The 20,309-nt window shown below is 43.0% G+C and overlaps 1 protein-coding gene across 1 annotated transcript in view; it reads left to right on the forward strand.

Annotated features, from left to right (window-relative positions):
- Positions 1–20,309, forward strand: part of LOC126095752 (transcription factor SOX-5-like) — a 265,063-nt gene that overhangs the window by 211,142 nt on the left and 33,612 nt on the right. The window contains exon 3 of the mRNA XM_049910525.1: positions 19,688–19,786. Within this exon, the coding sequence (XP_049766482.1) occupies positions 19,688–19,786 (99 nt within the window). The remainder of the gene's footprint in view (positions 1–19,687; positions 19,787–20,309) is intronic.

A 20,309-nucleotide genomic window follows, 5' to 3' on the forward strand; every position in this document is an offset into this window, starting at 1 on the left:
GTGTTGCACGTGCACTGCAGTGGACCTGAGCCTAAACCTGCCGCCTACTGCCAGCCGCCTCCGCCTGTGCAGAATGACGTCCCGAGCGTGGTGCTCGCTCCCAGCATGAACACATCGACTGACCCTCCTGGTATCCCCTCTGCGTCCGCGGAGTGTTTGACAGCTTCTCTTTTCCCTTCTCAGGTTGCGAAGCCTACTGTGGCGTGCACTCTGTTACGCCTTTGCTTCTTCTAATTCGGTTTTTACCTCCTCCTTATATATATATATATATAATCAGCAGTTTTTAGACTCATTTGATATACCACCCTCCCAAACTTCATCATACTGCAGATACCGGTTCATATGTTAATCTTAATATTACGTCTACCAAACCTATAACCGTATCTACGTATTTTGCAGTCGGGAATGGTACATGAAAGAAACGTTGTTGTTGTGATGACAAGCCTCTGTGTGAGCTCGTATCTCTCTCTACTACAACTTACTCTCGCCAGTTAATTCCTTTTACTGCACCTCCAACTGCCAGTTAAGTACTCAAGTTTGCTTTAACATATTTTTCATCTTTCTGTTAAGTTCTCCACCGCGGGCTTTCTGCAGATTTCTTTCCACGTCTGTCCTACCTACCAGCTTAAATCTTCGAAGTTTAAATCTTTCATTTCTGTCAACACTGATACTCCGCAAACATTCTGAGGTATACGGTAGAAGATATATTGTGTTATATTATAATTAGCTCTCACTCTCTCGACTCTACCCTTCTCTTATTTCATTTGCGAATGATACGCGGAACAAACGACTGTCTGTACATCTCCGTGGCGGTCGTGGTTGTCGTCGTCATCATAAAGGCCTCTACATTACCCGTTTTATTTTATCTTTAGCTGTAAGCTTATATGTTGTTCCAGAATTTTCTAAATATTGTCTAGCTACCATCCATTAAGTCTTCTTCTCGGTGTTTTTTTGTCCTTATTCCTTCCTTATTCCTTCGTCCACTCATTCGTGCGCCTAAAACATATGTCCACCTCCATTTTCATTGAGATCACAAATGCGTATTCCTTTCCCCTCTTTTCTCTGCCTGATCCATGCGGACATGTTGCGAAACCTCTCCCTAATGCACCCTACGCGTGCTCAATGGGATTTAAAACTGGGAACGGGGAGGCCGGTTCATTTACCGAATAGTCTCTCCTTCCAAGAACTCTTCCACCTGCACTGTCCGATGCGGTCGCGTATTGTCATCCATAAAACTGCAGTCAGGGTCAAATGCACGCCTGAAAAGCCGCACGGGGGGAAGAGGCACAGTGGCACAAAAACACTGATCGACGAGGGTACCACATTCAAAGATTTGTAAGCTGGTACGCCAAAGCAACCAAAGATTTGTAAGCCAGTACGCCCAAGCAACATTATGCCTTCCTAGAGCATAAAACCTGGAACACCAAAACAATCACTTTCGACAACGTTCCTGGGTATATTACGAGTTTCCACCTCTCGCCATCTAAGAGTACATCCAAAGTCACCACTCTCACCGAATCTGCACTCATCCGAGATGAGCAGGCGATGCTGCTACTCGGTCCAGTCCCTACGCTCTTCGCCCCATCGCAAACGGTGCCGCCAATTTGCGGATGTCAATGGAACATAACGTACTGATCGTCAGGCAAATAGACCACCACCATGCAGTCGCCGCGCCACTGTAGAGCGGTGTGCTGCTTGCCTTGCAGTCCTGTTAAATGTGGTTGCAATTGCACCCGATGTTTGACGTGGGTCCCTTCGTTTCTGCTGCACATTGTAGCGGTCATCTGCTGCTGTAGTTGACCGTGGTCGACCACCTCATCTCCTTTGGGCAGCAACGCTTATGATTCGGATCGTTCCGATGCATCTCAAACCAATGCTGTGAGTAATACGAAACTCCTGGACTACACTCACCACACTTACTCCTTCTTCCAGTTTCCCTTTGGTTCTTCACATTATGTGTTACCCAATGTTGTCTCCGGATGACGCTGTGATGATGACCACCAACACAACTGCTCACTGATTGACACGTACTCTCTTTTCCCGTTCCTTCAACTGCCTTGCGCTGCGGGGGTCAGACCCATTTAGCGCTATATTCACGCTGACTTGGCGCTATGTGACGTCCACCTTTCTGTGCACGACTGGGAGACTTATGGCAACATGCACCCGCACTTTTCATTCATTTCCATCGAGTTGTTAATATGTTATGTTACTTTATCTATATCGTCCTTAAGTTCTGCAGAGCACTGTAATTGAGAGCATGGTTTCGTACCAAAGAACACGGAAAAATCTTCCATTACTCCTGTATATTTAATTACAACAACGAACCCATACAAAACTAGAAGAGTACCAATAGCAAACATAGATTACTATCTGAAACGGGCGTAAAGGAACTGAAATATTTAGCAAAGAAATGAAAAGATGAAAGGATTCTAGGGGTCTAATTAATGGGTAATTAAGTGTGGCTGAAGATGAGCAATTGTTGTTGTGATACGTAGCTCGAACATTAATGAACGAACAAAAGTGAATGGTTTCTATTTCCGTAAGTACTCTGAAACAGACCTGTCGTACATTCAACTGTTCTGTGTTGGACGTCGCGGCCTGCCGCTACAGATAGTAGACAGTTGTGCGTCGGAACCCGAGAGCACCTTATTTACGTTGGTGGGCGCCGCGCCGTGTGTTGTTTGAGGGAGTCTTTCCAGAGTCACTCCTTTCTTCTGGTGAGCAGCCGAACGTCTCGTGGGCGCATGCGCAGATGCGCGGTCGCGTCTCCTGAAGGCAGCGCCACAAACAGTTTCATTCACGGGGGCAGCAGGAAGAGATCCATCATGGCGCATAATGACCGCGTCGCCCTTTTTGTTCTTCTCGCGGCTTATCTGCGCGCCCTCGCCGGAGGATGAAGGACCGTGTGTGTGTGTGTGTGTGTGTGTGTGTGTGTGTGTGTCGAAAGGGGGGAGGGAGAAAGGAAGACGCCGGCGGCTTTGGGAGCTTATTTAAAGATGTATGAGGAATAGTTTGTATTATGTTTCCGGGCCGAAATAGAGGGGCGGTTGCGGAGAAGTCGGAAAGAGAAATGGAGCAAAATTATTTTTATTGTCACGTGAGGACACAGGAAGAAGGATCAGAAGCTCTGTTTCAGCTAGCCGTTCCTTTCCCTCACTTTCTACATGTTCTATCCCGCACAGCACGTTTTTGGAATGGTAGAAGGCTATCAGCAAACGATCACGGAACAGGAGAACTTTGTCATCCTTAACTCTAAGCAATACATAGCACAAAATTAATTTAATGCACTAATGCACAACTCGCGGGCTCACAAAAGTACTTTCAAAATTGGTGTAAGCGAATTTCGTTTACAGAATATTGACGTGATGTTGCGGTGTTCGGGCAATTGGCCACAGAAGCGCCTGCCAAATATCGGGACGAGCCAAGATCTCACCGGAAACCGTGACCCACTACAGAAGGATGAAGCTCTTCTAGCACACGTCTAGATGAGCTATCTACTCTTCATAAACGAAGAAGCAGATTTTTGCAAGGGTGAGAATATGATATGGAAGAGCGTAGCGCAGGTCTTCATACACAAGGAAGTAGTTACAATTTTTAGTCGGATAGCAGCTAGAAACGCAGAATGATACAGTGAAAAGTATGCATTTTAGCAGTGTTTCGTGTTGTAATTTACTAATCGTGTGAAGATAAATTAGCGTAAGTAATACTTGAGGGTATTGACAACTAAGTGAAGTGCTTTGCAGGCAATGAACGTTGCCGTATGGAGCATTTTACGCTAGAACAGCTAGCACATAAAACGCTGTTTTGGAATGCTTGGACTACAACTCATCACAGACTTGTTTAGCGAGGAAGGAAGTTTGAGATTTAACGTCCCGTCAATAAGATAAGCATTAGAGATGGAGCACGTTGCTCAGTGTATTCATTCGAGATGTACAACCAACAACGTTCAGTGGCTGTTCCTACTTAGGAGGTGACAATTCTTTTTCCTGACCGTTGGGTGTTCGACAACATCTGAACATACCTTACAGGGAGCTATGCGTAGCAGATTCAAGCCCATTTGTTTGGCCAGAGAACTCATTTCACTCAGAGATTTCATAAATGTCCTGCAGACCATCTCAGTTAGTAACTGATCATCAGCTATTTCTTGATTTGACAAATTCGAAACAAACTTCAAATATCTGACGCAAAAATCTTAATAATATTCCCACTGTGGTATAATAAATGCAGTCTGGGTCAGAGTAAAGGTTGAGTAAGTATGTAAATACTGATTTGATTTGACAGTGTTCCATGACAACTGCTATACACTCAATTACATTTGTTAAATGATCCGTTGGTGATCTTGTGTTGTCTGGTAGCTAAACACAAGTCATGGTTTAGCACAGTAGGCATGAAAGTATACTGGCAGCATTTGTTTCAAATGAAGTGTAAGGTGCGCTAAAGTAACTTAAACTGCTTTACTTGATACGCGCATCTTCTTCTGAATCTTCACTATCTTTTATATTGTTACAACTTGAAAAGTGTCTCAGATTTATTAAGGCGCGGTACGTCAAGTGTTTTATAAGCGAGATCTTGTTATACTTCTGGCATCTGACAGCCACCTTTAATTAAATTTTTGCTATCGTTCTGAATGGATACCGCCGCACAGTTGAAGATTCTAGCCAATCACCGATGGCGTAATAAAACTGTAACATGCCTTAGATTTATGTGTGTGGAGGGTGACCTACCAGTGTTCGTCTCCATATACATTATTACTCAGCAGTTCCCACTTAACACCTAGGCAGACGGCTAGACTTTCTAACAACTTCTCTAACATTCCAGTCATTAAAAGCACTCACGAATAATGAACACTTGACTTTTTTCGCGTGTGCTCTGATTTCTCTTATTTTATCACAATGTTCATATCGCCGTATGTAAGTAGGAGTCAAGAAAATATTTTAGCATTGAGTGTAATTCGTGATAAAATCTCGTCGCAACGAAAAACGCATTTGTTTTAATGATTACCACCCCTGCTCGCTTATCAAATATTATCATATCAGTGACACTCTCTCTTATTTCGTGATCTACAAAGCGAACTGCCCTTCTTTGAACTTTTTCGATGTCCTCCGTCATTCCTACCAGGCAAAAATCGCATACCGTAGACTAATAATCTACAAAAGGACGGATAAGCAGCCTCTTTGATTTCTTTCATCCTGTAAGTGTTCTGCTAATAAAACGCAGCCTTTGGTTCGCTGTCTCCACAGTATTTCCTGTGTGATTGTCCCCATTTAAGTTAACCGTAACTGTCATTCTAAATACTTAGTTGAATCGACAACCTTTAAATTTGGGATTTATGATGTAATCGAATTTTAAAGAATTTTTTATGGTACGCGCGTGGATAACCTCACAACTTTTATTTTCAGGGTCAAATGTCACTTGCTCCGCTAATCCGCTGATCTTCTACAGGTTTTTCTGCATTTACTGCCAGTTTTGTAACAATGAATCACTAACTGTTCAAGTTTGTCATCCGTGAGCAGCCTCAGAGCTCTGTTATGTATTATGAATGAGTATGTAGGAAAGAATAAAGTCTAGCTCAGCGATCTCGAGTCCATTAGAGGTAGAGTAGAAGCTCGGACAGGAAAAGAATAGGAAAGGAAATATAACATCGCCGACTTCAAGGGACTAGTTGTGGTGCAGGGCGCCCTAAGCCACGCACCGTACGGTGTCTTGCGGAGTATGTGTGTAGATATAGATGTAGATCGTCACAGAAGACAAAAAGTCAAATCGATCTTCAAGCCTCCGTCGAAAATCCGGCAAATCCTGAGATAAGTTAAAAGTCGTGACAGGTCTTAAAACAGCTGATGGGAGGTTACAAAATACCCTTTGAGTACGGCTCATCTCGTGTCGGACATACAATGCGCACTTAAGAACATCGCAGGGAGGAACATGAGAGGTTTTATGGCATAAGCTATCCCGGAAAGTCTGTTTTAGCTGAGCATGATGTAGGAAGCGGTCACCGAATGAAATTTGACGATTCGCACCTACGGCATATGGGACAGTGTAATTAAAAAAGCCATCAAAATAAGAATAACTGACAGTACCCACAACAAAGACGGTGGGCCACAGCTCAGCGCGGAGTGCCATCCAGCCATCGTTAGGTTGAAGTAGGGACATCGAACGTAGGGTCAACATATGGCCACATAGGTCGAACCGTGGGCACCAGTTATGTTACAGCCGGCAGGTGACGTGATAAAAGTCATGAGATACCTCCGCTCCCTGAAGAATTACTTAACCATGCTGCTTCTACAGTCTTTCATAATTACAGAAGTGTTGCCGGTGCAGGATTTTCTGCACGAATTGACCTATCGGTTACGACCCATACGCGTTCGATGGGATTCATGTCGGGCGATCTGGGAGGCCACATCATTCACTCGAAATATCCAAAATGTTCTTCAAACAGACATGGTCCGGTGACATGGCATATTGTCATCCACAAAAATTCCATCGTTGTTTGGGAACATGAAGTCCACGAACTGCTGCAAATGGTCTCCAAGTTGCCGAACACAACCATTTCCAGTCAATCAACGGTTCAGTTGGACCAGAGGACCCACTCAATTTCATGTAAACACAGTTCACACCATTATGGAGTTACCATCCGTCTTGAACAGTGCCTTGTTGACAAGCTGGGACCATGGCTTCGTGGGGACTTCGTCACATAGGAACCCTACCATCAGCTGAAATAAGGACTCATCCGACAAGGCCACTACTTTCCAGTCGTCTACGGTCCAACCGGTCGTCTACTGCCATAGCCCATTAACGCCATGTTTCGCCGCACTGTCCTACGGATACGTTCGTCGTACGTTCCACATTGATTTCTGCAGATATTTTAAGTACTATTGCTTGTCTGTTTGTTAGCAATGACAACTCTACGCAAACAACCCTGCTCTCGGTCGTTAAGTAACGGTCGTCGGTCACAGCGTTGTCCGTGGTGAAAGGCCTGAGATGTGGTATTCTCGGCACACTATCGACGCAGTGGACCTCGGAATACTAAATTCCCTAAAGATTTTCTAAAATGGAATTTTCCAAACGTCTAGCTCCAACTAGCATCCCGCGTAAAGTCTGTTATTTCCTGTTGTGCGCCCATAATCACATCAGAAACCTTTTCACATGAATCATTCGAGTACAAGTGACAGCTCCGCCAATGCACTGCCCTTTTATAACTTGCGTACGCGATACTACAGCCATTTGTGTATGTGCATACCGCTTTTGTCACATCAGTGTATGAGAGCGTACCAGCAGCCTACGAGTAGTCATTCCACTTAACAACAGCCAGGAAGTACCTGGCCGAAAGCTCGTGGCATCTGAAGCACTTGACGCGGTTGGTAGTCTGAGAGCATTTTATTCAATGTTACTGCCACGAAACTCTGCATTCTTACAACCTCAAATTCACTTCGAGCTGTCAAGATAAATCGAGGAAAACTTAGATCGGAACAGAATAGACGGGGTTTTGAACCTCGAACCTCCCGAATATGAGTATAGTATTTTAAACACTGCATCTCTTCACTAGAGTCTGAATAGTGTGTTCCGCCGGAGGTACAGGAAACGATGCGCACCAGAAGCTGAGGAAAACACGAACAGGGGCGGCTATTTTCGGAAGATCAAGGCCACGGCCAAGAGATCGGGGTCGGTAAGAGAGGTAGCGAGAGCGTAACGGGGCGTCCTTGCGACGAGGTGCGGCGCTGTCGGCAGCACATGGAGGGGCGGGAGGGGGTCGCAGCTGTCGCCGGTCCCGGTCCCAGCGGCAGCAGTGGCAGGTGGAGCCCGGAGCTGCTGAATGGGCCGCCGCCCTGGACCGCTGCCCGCGCGCTGTATATTTAGAGCCGGCGAGTGGGTGTGCGGCCGAAAAACTGCATTTTCTCTGCCTCTGCCTTCGCCTTAGCTTCGGCCCACAACCGCCCTCAGCTCCATCCACTGCTCCTCTCCCATCAGCTGCGTACAGCAAACTACTTCTCCTCAGGTAATTGCTGAAGCATTCTGAACAGCATTATCAAACTCTCTACTCAGTAAGATGAATGACTTATAAAAACTATGGCCCTGTCAGCCTCCTCTCTCTAATGTACTAAATATTCACTAGAACTCTCCCCATCCGCATAGAAAAAACAGAAGCTAATCTGAAGAAGTAACATGCTGGCGGTAGAAGTAGTATAGCACACATTGTACCATTGTAAACTATCAATGAAATTAAAGAACGGAGCAATAAGAGTCAAATTTCCAGAGCTTACGTCCCAAGAACAGTCAAGCAGCACGTATATTACTTTCCCTCATTTAGAGGTAGTCATAAAGCTTTAATTAACACCTCAAAATGATATATTTACGTAACTATTTTTTTCATTCGTCTGCATGCACATGTATGCAGTCTAGTACACATTTAAATCCTGATGTCACAGTGCCGTAGCACGCCGCCAGAGGAGCCGAAACAACGCATACCATTGATAAACTGAAGATGGACACCACCGTTTTGTTTTGGCTCCTCTAGCGGCTTGCTACGGTACTGTTGTGCGGAGATTTCAGTGTGTACCAGGGTAGCAGACGTGTGCCTGCAAAGAAACAAAAAGAGTAGTTATGTAACTTTATTTTTTCGAGTTGGTACTTAAAATTTAATAATTACACCAACGGAAAAATAAAAAAATTAGAGAACAGTTTCATTCGTGAACGAAACTGAAAAATGGGGAAATTATAGTGGTACCAGAAATACAATGGTCGGCTAATACATTATGACCACCACCTAATAGCTGGTATGTCCACTTTTGGCACGGACAACAGCGGCGAAGGGTCGTGGCATTGATGAAATGAGGCCTCTGTAGGTCGCTGGTGGAAATTGGCACCACATCTGCACACACAAGTCACCTCTTTCCCGTAAATTCCGAGAAGGGGGGGGGGGGAGGGCACGAGCACTGACACCATTTTCAATCACATCCCAGATATGCGCGATTATTCAGATCGGGCCAGTTGGGGGGGTCAGCATATCAATTGGAAGTCGTCATTGCATTTCTCGAACCACTCCGTTAAACTCCTGGACTTGGCGCATAATCTTGTTGAAAAATGACACTGCCATCGGAAAACACGATCGTCGTGAAGGGGTGTACATGGTCTGCAACCAGTGTACGATACTGCTTGGCCGTCATGGTGCCTTGCACGAGCTCCATGGATACCCACGTCAAAGTTGCCCAGTGCATAATGGAACCGCCGCCAGCTTGCCTTCGTCCCGTAGCACAGGTATAAAGGAGCTGTTCCCCTGGAAGACGACGGATTAGCACCCTTCCATCGGCCTGGTGAAGAAGGTATCGGGATTCATCAGACCATGCAACGCTCTGCCACTGCGTCAGCGTCCAGTGCCGATCGTCACGTGCCCATTCTAGTCGTAGTTGCCAATGTCGAGGTGTCACATGCATGGGTCATCGGCTGCAGAGGTCCATCGTTAGGTGTGTACTGTGCGTTCTGTGTCCAGACACACTTGCACTCTGCCCAGCATGAAAGTCTGATTTTAGTTCAGCCACAGTTCGCCACTTGTTCTGTTTTATCTGTCTGCCCAGCTTACAAGGTCCGACATCTGTAATGAGGGGTGGCCGCCAAACCCCACATCTGGACGTGGTTTCATCCTCGTTTCGCCACGTGTTGAACACACTCACTACAGCACTCCTCGAATACCCGACAAGCCGTGGAGTTTCCGAAATGCTCGTACCGAGCCTCCGGGCCATCACAATCTGCCCTCGTTCAAACTCAGATCCATCGCGCGCCTTCCCCATTCTACTACACACGGACAGCACGCTCACTGAAACTACATGCACCAAGTGTATGTCTGACTAGCAGTCATTCCTCGCCAGGTGACGCTGGTATCGCCTGGACGGGTTTATAGCGATAGTAGGTCGTTTGTCATAGTGTTCTGACTGATAAACGTATCTTCCGCCACACATCGTAAGGTGGCATAGCGTTTAAATGCAGATGAAGAATTACCACTTTACATGATGAAAGATAAATACCAACGTCAGCTGCATGAAGGCGTGTAAATAATTAATGGTGACAACTGAAAATTTGTGCCGTGCTGGGACTCGAACCTGGATTTCCTGCTTCACGCAAGCGGCCGGCCTGAAACGTTTCGGCTATTCGAGGACGATTCCTGTCCAACCCAAATTTCCAAACTGTCGCACACTACTTCTGTAGCGCCCCCTCCCCCCCAACTTTCCATTATCCCCAATGCTTGCAGCATCTCGCATGATTCCCACAAGAGGTGGGTCCTAGGATGCATCCACACTGAACATATCATGAAATGCCGCCAAAGACTATGTATTACTCTCATATGTGTGGTGTCTGTTCTTTTGGACATGTGCGAAAGAACAGAGGCCACACATATAATAATAATTACCATTTTGTCTAAGAAACATAGATTTTTAAGGTAGCGTTTGATTCAGATGCACTACCGTCCAAACGGCCATAGAGCCTTTGAGAATCAATGCACTGATCCAACTAACATTAGTAAACTAAAGACTATATACTGTACGTCAATGCTACAGCTTCGATCAGAGTTCCTCGGGATGCTAGGAAATAGTGAATTGCAAGGCGAGTTAGGCAAGGGAATTCGATGTATCCAAAGCTATTCCCATCTTTCCTAGAGCAAGTTATCAGAGCCTTAGTTTAGGAAAACATAGAATGAATACGTGTTAATATAAAGTAACTTAACCATATTCGTTTTGCTGATGAAACTGCACTGTTTGTCTCTGGTGCAGATAAACTTCAACAAAAAAATGGATGAAATTAATAGAGAACGTTTTCAAAAATGGCCTCACAATAAATTATAATAAGACTAAAAAACACAATGAACATATAAAAAAAATCGCACGGTTACTAGTGACACCGTAGAGTTAGTTTATGAATCTTGTATACATAATAGCTGAAGACAGTGATTATATGGGCAGCACAAGAAATAATCAGTAGATTAATATTGGCCTGGAGTACAATTGTTAAATTAAATAGGTGCTTAGCCGGCCGCTGTGGCCTAGCAGTTCTAGGCGCTTCAGTCTGGAACCGCGCGACCGCTACGGTAGTAGGCTCGAATCCTGCCTCGGACATGGATGTGTATAATGTCCTTAGGTTAGTTAGGTTTAAGTAGTTATAAGTTCTAGGGGACTGATGACCTCAGATGTTAAGTCTCATAGTGTTCAGAGCCATTTGAACCATATGAAATAGGTGTTCGGAAACTAAGTTTCCGATAAGTTTGAAATGAAAAGTTTACAATCGATCTATTACCAGTTTAATTACGATAGTGAGAGACGTACTTCTCATGCGGAAACTATTAATTAACTGATGGTTGCTCAGTGAGCAATAGGGAAAAGCATGCTGGGAATTACTAGGAGGGACTGAAATGCGAGCAAATGGATTAGGGAGCTGGCTGGGGTGGAGGACTTAGTTAGGACTGTGGTGAAAATTTAATGGAAGGGGAGTGGGTTATGGAGTCAAGCTGGACAGACGAAGCAAGGCTGTCGCTAGGTACTAATTAATGTGATCACCGCCTATGTTCGACGTCGATGTGCAGTAACCCGTTACAGACGGCAGGTGGCAACATTAACAGTGGAGGGTGTATAAAACGTGTGGGGAAGGGGGGATGCGGCAAACGGTGCAGTCGTTGTCACAATGCTGAAACGGAGCGAGTTATGCGACATCCCAAAGGACACGATCATTGGCTTTCGAACCAAGGATGGAGGTATTCCGGAAACGGCTAAGGCTGTAAACTGTTCCATGAGAATTAAAAATACTGTGCATGGCAAAATTGCGGTATCCAAAACCGGTGCTGAGGTAACTGTGGTGCACCACAGGCCATATATGACAGGGGTGAACGACGGCTGCGGAGGTATGTACGGGCCAATGGACGTGTAACTCTCATGCAACTGACCACACAGATTAACTAATGGACTACCAGCAGTGCAACGTTCAGCGAGTGTGCTGCGTATGGGCCTCCGTAGCTGGCACCTGGTTCTCGCATTCGTGCTAACTGCTGCTCATCAACGACGAAGGATGGAATTTGCCCTGCATTACCACAACTGGACGTCCACTGAGTGGTGGCAGGTGGCCTTTTCAAATTACAGATGGCCGTTGGTGTGTACGGAGGTAAAGGTCTGAAAACAAACACCAGGCAACAATCGTCGGAAGGATCTAGGCCAGAGGAGGGAGCGTTATGGTCTGGGGAATGTTTCCATGACATTCTCTAGGTGACCTCATCATTTTAAAGTCACAATGGAGAAACACAAGTATGAATCTATCCTTGTCGATATATGCAGTCTGGTTTTCTTCGGCACAATGGCATCTGCTAGCGGGACAATGCAACGTGTCGCAGTGCATAGTTCGAAGAGCACCAAGACGAGTTTATAAGACTGCCTTGAAAACCATACACAGTATTAGGCATGGTAATGTGTTGGGTTTTTGGTGTTTCCATACCTTTGCCCAACGCCTGTACTAGCCGTGAGAGCGAAGACTGTCGCCGGCCGCGGTGGTCTCGCGGTTCTAGGCGCTCAGTCCGGAACCGCGAGACTGCTACGGTCGCAGGTTCGAATCCTGCCTCGGGCATGGATGTGTGTGATGTCCTTAGGTTAGTTAGGCTTAAGTAGTTCTAAGTACTAGGGGACTGATGACCACAGCTGTTAAGTCCCATAGTGCTCAGAGCCATTTGAACCATTTTTGAAGACTGTCACCTAAGCGTAGTGTTACCTCCTCACAAAATCAAATGCATAATCGGCCTGAAAAAGAGTTCCTTTTGTCCTTTGTATCTACCACACTTCCCAACTACGGATTCTGTAGCCATTATTGATGCCGGTCAACAGTTGCACAGCTAAAACCCCGAAATGCTCTCAACAAACTGTCTTAAAACCTTTCCATGTTACGTATCTAGAAAATCCTTTAAGTTTTGGCTTACCTTCAATGAGTTGTCAGCCTCAATGATAGTTTCTAAAGTTGCCATTCCTTAAATTTTATTCTCATTAATAACTTGTCACATTAGTCTGTTTTATATTTTTGGTGTTTTCTATTTCTTTTCACCTGAGGAACGAACTAATGAATGAGAACTAAACTGGCCAACATGGGCGCAGCCTCCCCTAAGACACTGTAATTTCTTGTAGCTTTGAAATGCAGAGAAATCGACTCTTACTGTGTAGACGATGTCAGCTCCGTTACACTTATCCCTCTTTGCTAACTCATAAAGAATCTTCCACTTTCCTTGTATTCCAAAGAGTTTTTTTTTCCTCCAAAACCTTGTAAGAGGGCAAATGGTATTCCTATACAACTCCCACTGCCCTTTCGTTTTCCTCTTGAATACTTTTTTTCCACGTCTGTGAGGCGTTGTCTCATTGCCTTTGCAAATTCTTGTGTGTATTTTTCTTTTTAAGCTGCTCTTTCCACAAATAAGCCGTGTCTATAAAGTGCTTACTAACAGCTAATTTCGCCAGAGTGCGTTGTTCAGTACGTGGGTTTCGTGTAGAAACTCTGAAATCTTTTGTTGCGTTCAAAAAGTTTGGATCATTCTGGGACTTGCTAGACGCTAAGGTACATATCTTCAGAAACGATGTTACTTGCGGGCGAACAAACAGTACTGTTCTACGAAATTTCCTCAAAAATTTGAGTGGAATAATTTCGGATGACAAAACACATCTCAGAGCTGGACTGACTTCTGTTATATGCTTATAACAAAGACACCGGGCTGCAACTAACGAAGTATGTAGGCCTATAGCGTATAACGTAATGAAGCGCAAGGCAAAGGGGAAATTGAAGGCCACGTTTCCCGCGTTAGAAGTGGAGTATACGACCTGCCTGCTGTGTCGACAACACACGAAACAGATCACAATTGTACATAATTTGTAAATGTTTGTAATTTTACTGTCGATCATGGCAGCACAAACGCGTACCACTGAAAACTATTGATACACGCATTTGACACTATTTGTCGATATACTTCAATGTAAGCTACTGTACGCAAGCGCCTAAGCCGAAACTAGTTTGTTCGAATAAATTTCGGTAATAAAAATATGTTTCTTCAGTGAAAATTCCATTGAAGATGGGACATTTTTACACATTCATCAAAGAGAAAATAATAGTTTTATAATATATCTTATGTTAATGGCGGTTTCCTCCGCTTTATAGCAAGTCGCATCAGTAAAACCTGATTCGAAACACTTCCTGAAGAAAAATGAGAAGGCAACTAAAAGTTTTATACAGGAAGCATTACTTAGATAGTTCTCACAAGGGAAGGCGTCTTGTCGAATTAGTATTCAAAGCGGTAAAGTTAATATACACCTCTGCATTGTCAAGTGACGGCTCTGTGTGTTTGTCATACAGAATATTTAAACTGGGTTGTTTAAGAGAACAGAGCATTGTGGATACGAAAATAATTTAACTGTCACAAAGGGAAGTACTAAATGGTACTTCTCCATAGTTTTTAGTGTGACACATTTTGATATCGTTAAATAAGAGTTGAGTGTAATGCAGTTGCGTGTACATAAATGTAAACAATACTGACACAACAGTGTCACTAATAAATGAACGAAAATTAATAAGATTACTTGGTGGACGAACAGTGGGGCCTGCTGACATGTTTACGGCCGGCCGCTGTGACCGAGCGGCTCTAGGCGCTTCAGTCCGGAACCGCTCGGCCACTACGTCGCAGGTTCGAATCCTGCCCTGGGCAGTTAGGTTAGTTAGGTTTAAGTAGTTCTACGTCGAGGGGAGTGATGACGTCAGTTATTAAGTCCCATAGTGCTTAGAGCCATTTGAACCATTTTTTTGACACGTTTACGCCCCGTTTCTCTTAAAGCTGGATTCACGGACACAGGCTACCTGTCTTTAAAGGTTCAATAAATTTCCTGTTAATAGTTTGCACATCACCAAGAATATAGTTATCTAAACCAGCATAAGAGTTATGGAAGTATAAGAATAAATAACAAATTGCCTATAAACGACTTAGCGGCAGGACAGACATCCAGCCACAAAGTTACAATAAATAATTTGCCAAATCAAGTACCAGAGTGAAGTCTGTGACCACGAGACCAACACGAAGAAGAAACCGAGCGGGGTGGCGCAGTGGTTAGACACTGGACTCGCATTCGGGAGGACGACGGTTCAATCCCGCGTCCGGCCATCCTGATTTGGGTTTTCCGTGATTTCCCTAAATCACTCCAGGCAAATGCCGGGATGGTTCCTCTGAAAGGGCACGGCCGACTTCCTTCCCAATCCTTCCCTAATCCGATGAGACCGATGACCACGCTGTCTGGTCTCCTTCCCCAAACCAACCAACAACCAACCACCAACAACGAAGAAGAAGAAGAAGAAGAAGAAGATGATGATGATGAAGAAAAGCATGTGCGATGAATTGTCAACATGATATTTTCTTCACTCTATACAATCCTTTTGATGTTAAATGGAGTTGGCTAACAGTATACAACTCCTAACTATTTTAGTTTAATAAATTTATATCATAATGTACAGTTAACGAGCCCTGGCTTCGCAAGCATCCGATCCTGACATTCTCACTTTTAGGCCTAAGAGCATTCTTCAAATAGTGTTGTCGAGCCTTTCCGGAACATTTACACATACACTGCACAAACGCTGGAGCAAACATAGTGCATCCTCAGACAGAACGATTGCTTTTTTTTTTTCTTTTTTTGCATTCAAAACTTCACAAATTTTACACGTAACAAAAAGAATGGAACAAAACACTTGTACTGCTTTTAGTAGAATAGATTCTGTAGTTTTTTTGCTGTCTGTGTACATTTCTTAAGCATTTCCACAGGAAACTTCAGCAATGCCGAATTACAAAATATTCGATTATTCCATATTTGCACTCATTGTAAAGTCTCGAGTTTAGATTCAAAATATACATTGCTGAGGTACAAGTTTAAATCTAACGCACGTGTTTGGAAATTTGTTATTGTCTCATAAAAGTACAGGAGCTTATTCTATCCGTAGCAGAAAGGATTTTTCAGTTTTCACAATTTCGGTATCATAAAATGTACTAAAATATTTTGTTGTTGCCATAGTTTAAATGCTGAGTTCCAACAACGTGACACCCAACGAATGCTGGTTATCTGAAGATTTTCTTGGTACTACTACAAAATTACGTGCAGTAATATAGGAGGTTACTTACCTCTTTTCACTGCAGGAAAGTAGTGTGCAGAAATTAGCACTTGAGTTTCAGGTCGTGGGACATCGTAAGCACGAAAACAGGACTGATTAGCTGTGGAGACAAAATTACAAGTACGTTCTTGAATTATGTTTCAGTAAATGCATCTAATTTGTCTTACAAATGGAATTTAAAAGAAATTCTTTGCGGGAAACAGTTTCTCCCATGACGATCACGAGGAGCAAAGCCTACCCTGCCATCTAGTGGTTCCTCATGAAATTAGTCCCGCCTCTTGCTGAGAGGGAAACTCGTGTGCTCGTGCCTCACTTCATCCGACATCTTATACGATAAAATGCTAAAATAGCTAGGCTTAAAAAAAATCTTGTACTTTACGAAAGGCTAACAGAAAGCACCTTAACGAAATTAAATATGTTTCCTCACTAAACAGACAAGTTCTCTCCCTCACTTTAATGTTATATCGGTCACATCTGAAATGCACTTGCTAATAAACTGTAACACAGAAAACTATTCTTCATGTATTGTACATATACTTCTTAGATACTTACAAAGCTTGTACTTTAAAAAAGGCTAACAGTAAAGCACCTTAACGAAAGTAAATATGTTTCCTCACGAAACAGCCAAGTTCTCTCCCTCTCTTTAATGTTATATCGGTCACTTTTGAAATGCACTTGCTAATAAACTGTAACACAGAAAACTATTTTTCATATATTGTACGTACACTTGTTTAGACTTCATTAGAATACTCTGTTGGCAAAGTCTTGAGCAAAACGTCCACAGATCTTACACTGAAAGCTGGGAAAACGAGATGCTTTAAAAACGCACGTTATTTGCTCTTTTCTTTATAAATTACACGCATTTAAGGATTCTGGAGTTGATGAACGGTATTAATAGTTTAGAGCATAGTTTACTAAAATAAATCTTCCAGGACAATGACAACTTTTGTTCGACACTCGAGTGGACGCATGCAGTACTAGGGAGAAAAGAGAAGCGGACCGATTTTTTGTGTAATTAGGCTACAGTCACACCTACTTAAAAAGAGATTACAGTGAATACCTTTGAGTAAACAGTACACGTACATAACTATTTATTGGTACCTAATTAGTGCTTGTTACAGCATGCAAAAAAAAACTTGATAATAGCTGCTTCTCAGAAATTACGTGTTCCTATACACAGCACACGTCCGTGAATGTTCTCTTACGCTCGGATCTTGGGTAAACACTAACGAGGCCAACGATTTCCGGGAACACCTGTGTTTAAACTTTATGTTTTATGTGCTGTCATTACGAATCCACGTGCTATTAAAGCTTTTCGGCACATTGGTCTTCCTAACAAACAAACAGGGAGACAACAAAATTTAAATTCATGAATTGGTCAGATGCGGCACAATCAAACTTGACTCATCCGGTATGTCACAGTGAAACGAATACCTGATTAAACAACAGTGAGAGACATGAAGTAAGAATCAATTTCGAAATAAATAAACACTTTCTAACAGATTTGATGTTGTCTCGATGGAGGACAATCAGTGTGAAAATTGGCGACTGCTGGATATACCAGTGACGAGAAATGTCAAAGTTTTATTTTCTCATACATAACAACAAATATGCGCAACAGCAAGAAGATACAGGTCGAGACAGAAGAAGTCAAATCTTGCCGAAGTTAGTTCCGGAGGGCGACATATTAAGCGCAGCGAAACAGAAACAAAACATTTTACTGGAGTTGGACAAAAACTAGGAGGGCAACTGGTAAACTACCAACGACAGAATTTCTTAACCATACCCGAAACGGAAACAAAAGGAACACACTTGATTACGTGAATTCCTGTAACACGTGGACTTCATAACGGCGTAATAACACTTGCCAGTCAATTAATTAATAAGCTAAAATCGTTTTCGTAAGGCCAACGAAATTGTATTACACTTGGTCAAGTCCAAAACGGAATAAATATTGATAAGTAAAAATGGAAACTGAACGATAATTGACGAAGTTGTAGAAGAATTTCAAAATCTACAGCTGTAAAAATAAGTGAGCATTAGAATGACTGGTATTGCAGTCAATTTAATGAAAATTTACTGGTCTCGTAGTAAGTACTCGATTTTCTTTGTTTTGCTCCTTTCAGTATTAGGTTATGACAACTGGTAGCTAGAAATTACAATTTCGTCGTTATAACGGTCGATGTTGCTTTGGACGTTAACAATTCTAACATTTATCTACAGGTGGCAGCAGTCGTATATCTTTTTCCTTGTATTATGGAAACTATCACAAAAAGATTAGATAACTAAGAAAAGCACAGAAATCTCATTAAGCAGACTGTGCACAAATGAAAAGACTATAAAGGAAACCTCTCTTCAAATTAAAATGGAGTGCGATTTGCAGCACTGGTTACTGCCTTTTGTCATTGTTCTGACATAATCTCTGGCTCGAGACAACGAAGCGTGATGTCCACCTTCTTGGTCTCTGTCTTTACGCAGATAAAGATCTTTGATCTTCTGTTGCTCTACGTGGTCCTTCAAACAACATGAAGAGAGTAGAGAGATTCGTGACCGTCTCAACGTTTTGACAATATCAGATATGTTGATGACATTGTCGTGTCTTTAGATCTTCAATAAGTACTAAACAGTCTATTTGAAAGTAGCAAATCTCATGGTTTACCCATCAGTAAATAAAAAATCAAAATTAGTAGTTTTTTAGAGAAAAGAATAGCATTCAGAAAACACTTTGGCTAGACTTTTCTATAAATGAGAAAGCTGATAAAATGGGACACCTGTGGACCTCTTTTAATTCAGAATAGGACAGTCAGATTGAAATTAAATTTCACGTTGAATGGGCAGTGTTTAAAATTCAGTTCTGTACTTATAAAACAAAATGAGCACTCAGAGGAATCGTATGACTGACGGCCTTCTGCAAGAAACATACGGTTAGACACTGAACGGGGCAAGGAGACCACGAAACACTTGAAGGCCTCTGATATGTGGGTTTACACTTACATATTCAGAATCTCCTTAAATGGCCACCATGATAAGTGCGAAACACTGAGGAAAATTGAAAAAGTGTTAGAAATTGAAAATAATACCAAGAAAGGAAAACTACTTCTGTCATGCGATGCAGCATCCTAAGAGGTAAAGGTTTCTACAGCTGACACTTCAACGTAATATAACCTCTAGACCAAGCGGGTTTGAGGCAGATCTTTATTCGAACGTCGATGGACAAACAGAAAACTGGCAAATGAACCGCTAATATCCGGTAACGGATCGGTTCTTGAAAATGAACTTTTCGAGTAAGCAGCTGGATTGGAAGTATATCTCACTAGCGTACCCTGCAAGGTGATTTACAGTTTGTGTCTGAGTGGTGAAAACAGGACTAGCCATACTTGGTCCATATAGTTTGATAACAGATATGTTAATTATAGAGATAAATTTAGCGGTCCCGCAAGTCTCTTACACAACGATCAGTCTTTCAGCATACGTAGTACATGTAATTTCGCTTTGTTGTTATCAACTTGCGACTTAGTGGTGTACTCTATTGTTGCAGGCATTCGCCAGCGCAGAGACGCAGAAGCAGCTAGAGTTGCACCGCTTCCAGCACCACCACTTCCTGCAGCAGCAGCACAACAAGATTCAGGAGCTGCAGGTCTGTGTTTTCTTATTATTATTACTTTTCGTTCCCCACCACTAAAGGTGGAACGGGCTGCTCGAGTAAGGACCCATTGTACAGGCAGGAACCTTTCAGCCAAATACTAGGCGAGCTGGTTACAGGAGCACAGGGAATCCACATTACGAACATTTTGGAGGGGAATTCCAATTCTGGCATTTTGTTTGTAGCCAAGGGAACGTTGGTCAGAACCTGTGGACGCTTAATTCTGGGACAAAAAATGTGAAGCCTAGTGTACGTGGACGTGTATTTCTTCATGCGCATACTGAGTGAAGTCAATGACATGCTCTACCTATCTTACAGGTCTGTGCCACACTTTTTTCAGTATAAATGACAAGCATCCAGAAATCACATGAATGGTAAAGAAAGCATTCTATAACGAATACCTGAAACCGATTGACGAATGAATTTTTTCTATGCATCCCTGATGAGACAATTTCATATTTAAAAACACAAAAAAAGAGTAACTTATGCTTCAGACTTTCAGATAACTAGACCATCG

The sequence above is a fragment of the Schistocerca cancellata genome, chromosome 8, assembly GCF_023864275.1.
Source record: "Schistocerca cancellata isolate TAMUIC-IGC-003103 chromosome 8, iqSchCanc2.1, whole genome shotgun sequence".
Lineage (NCBI taxonomy): Eukaryota > Metazoa > Arthropoda > Insecta > Orthoptera > Acrididae > Schistocerca > Schistocerca cancellata.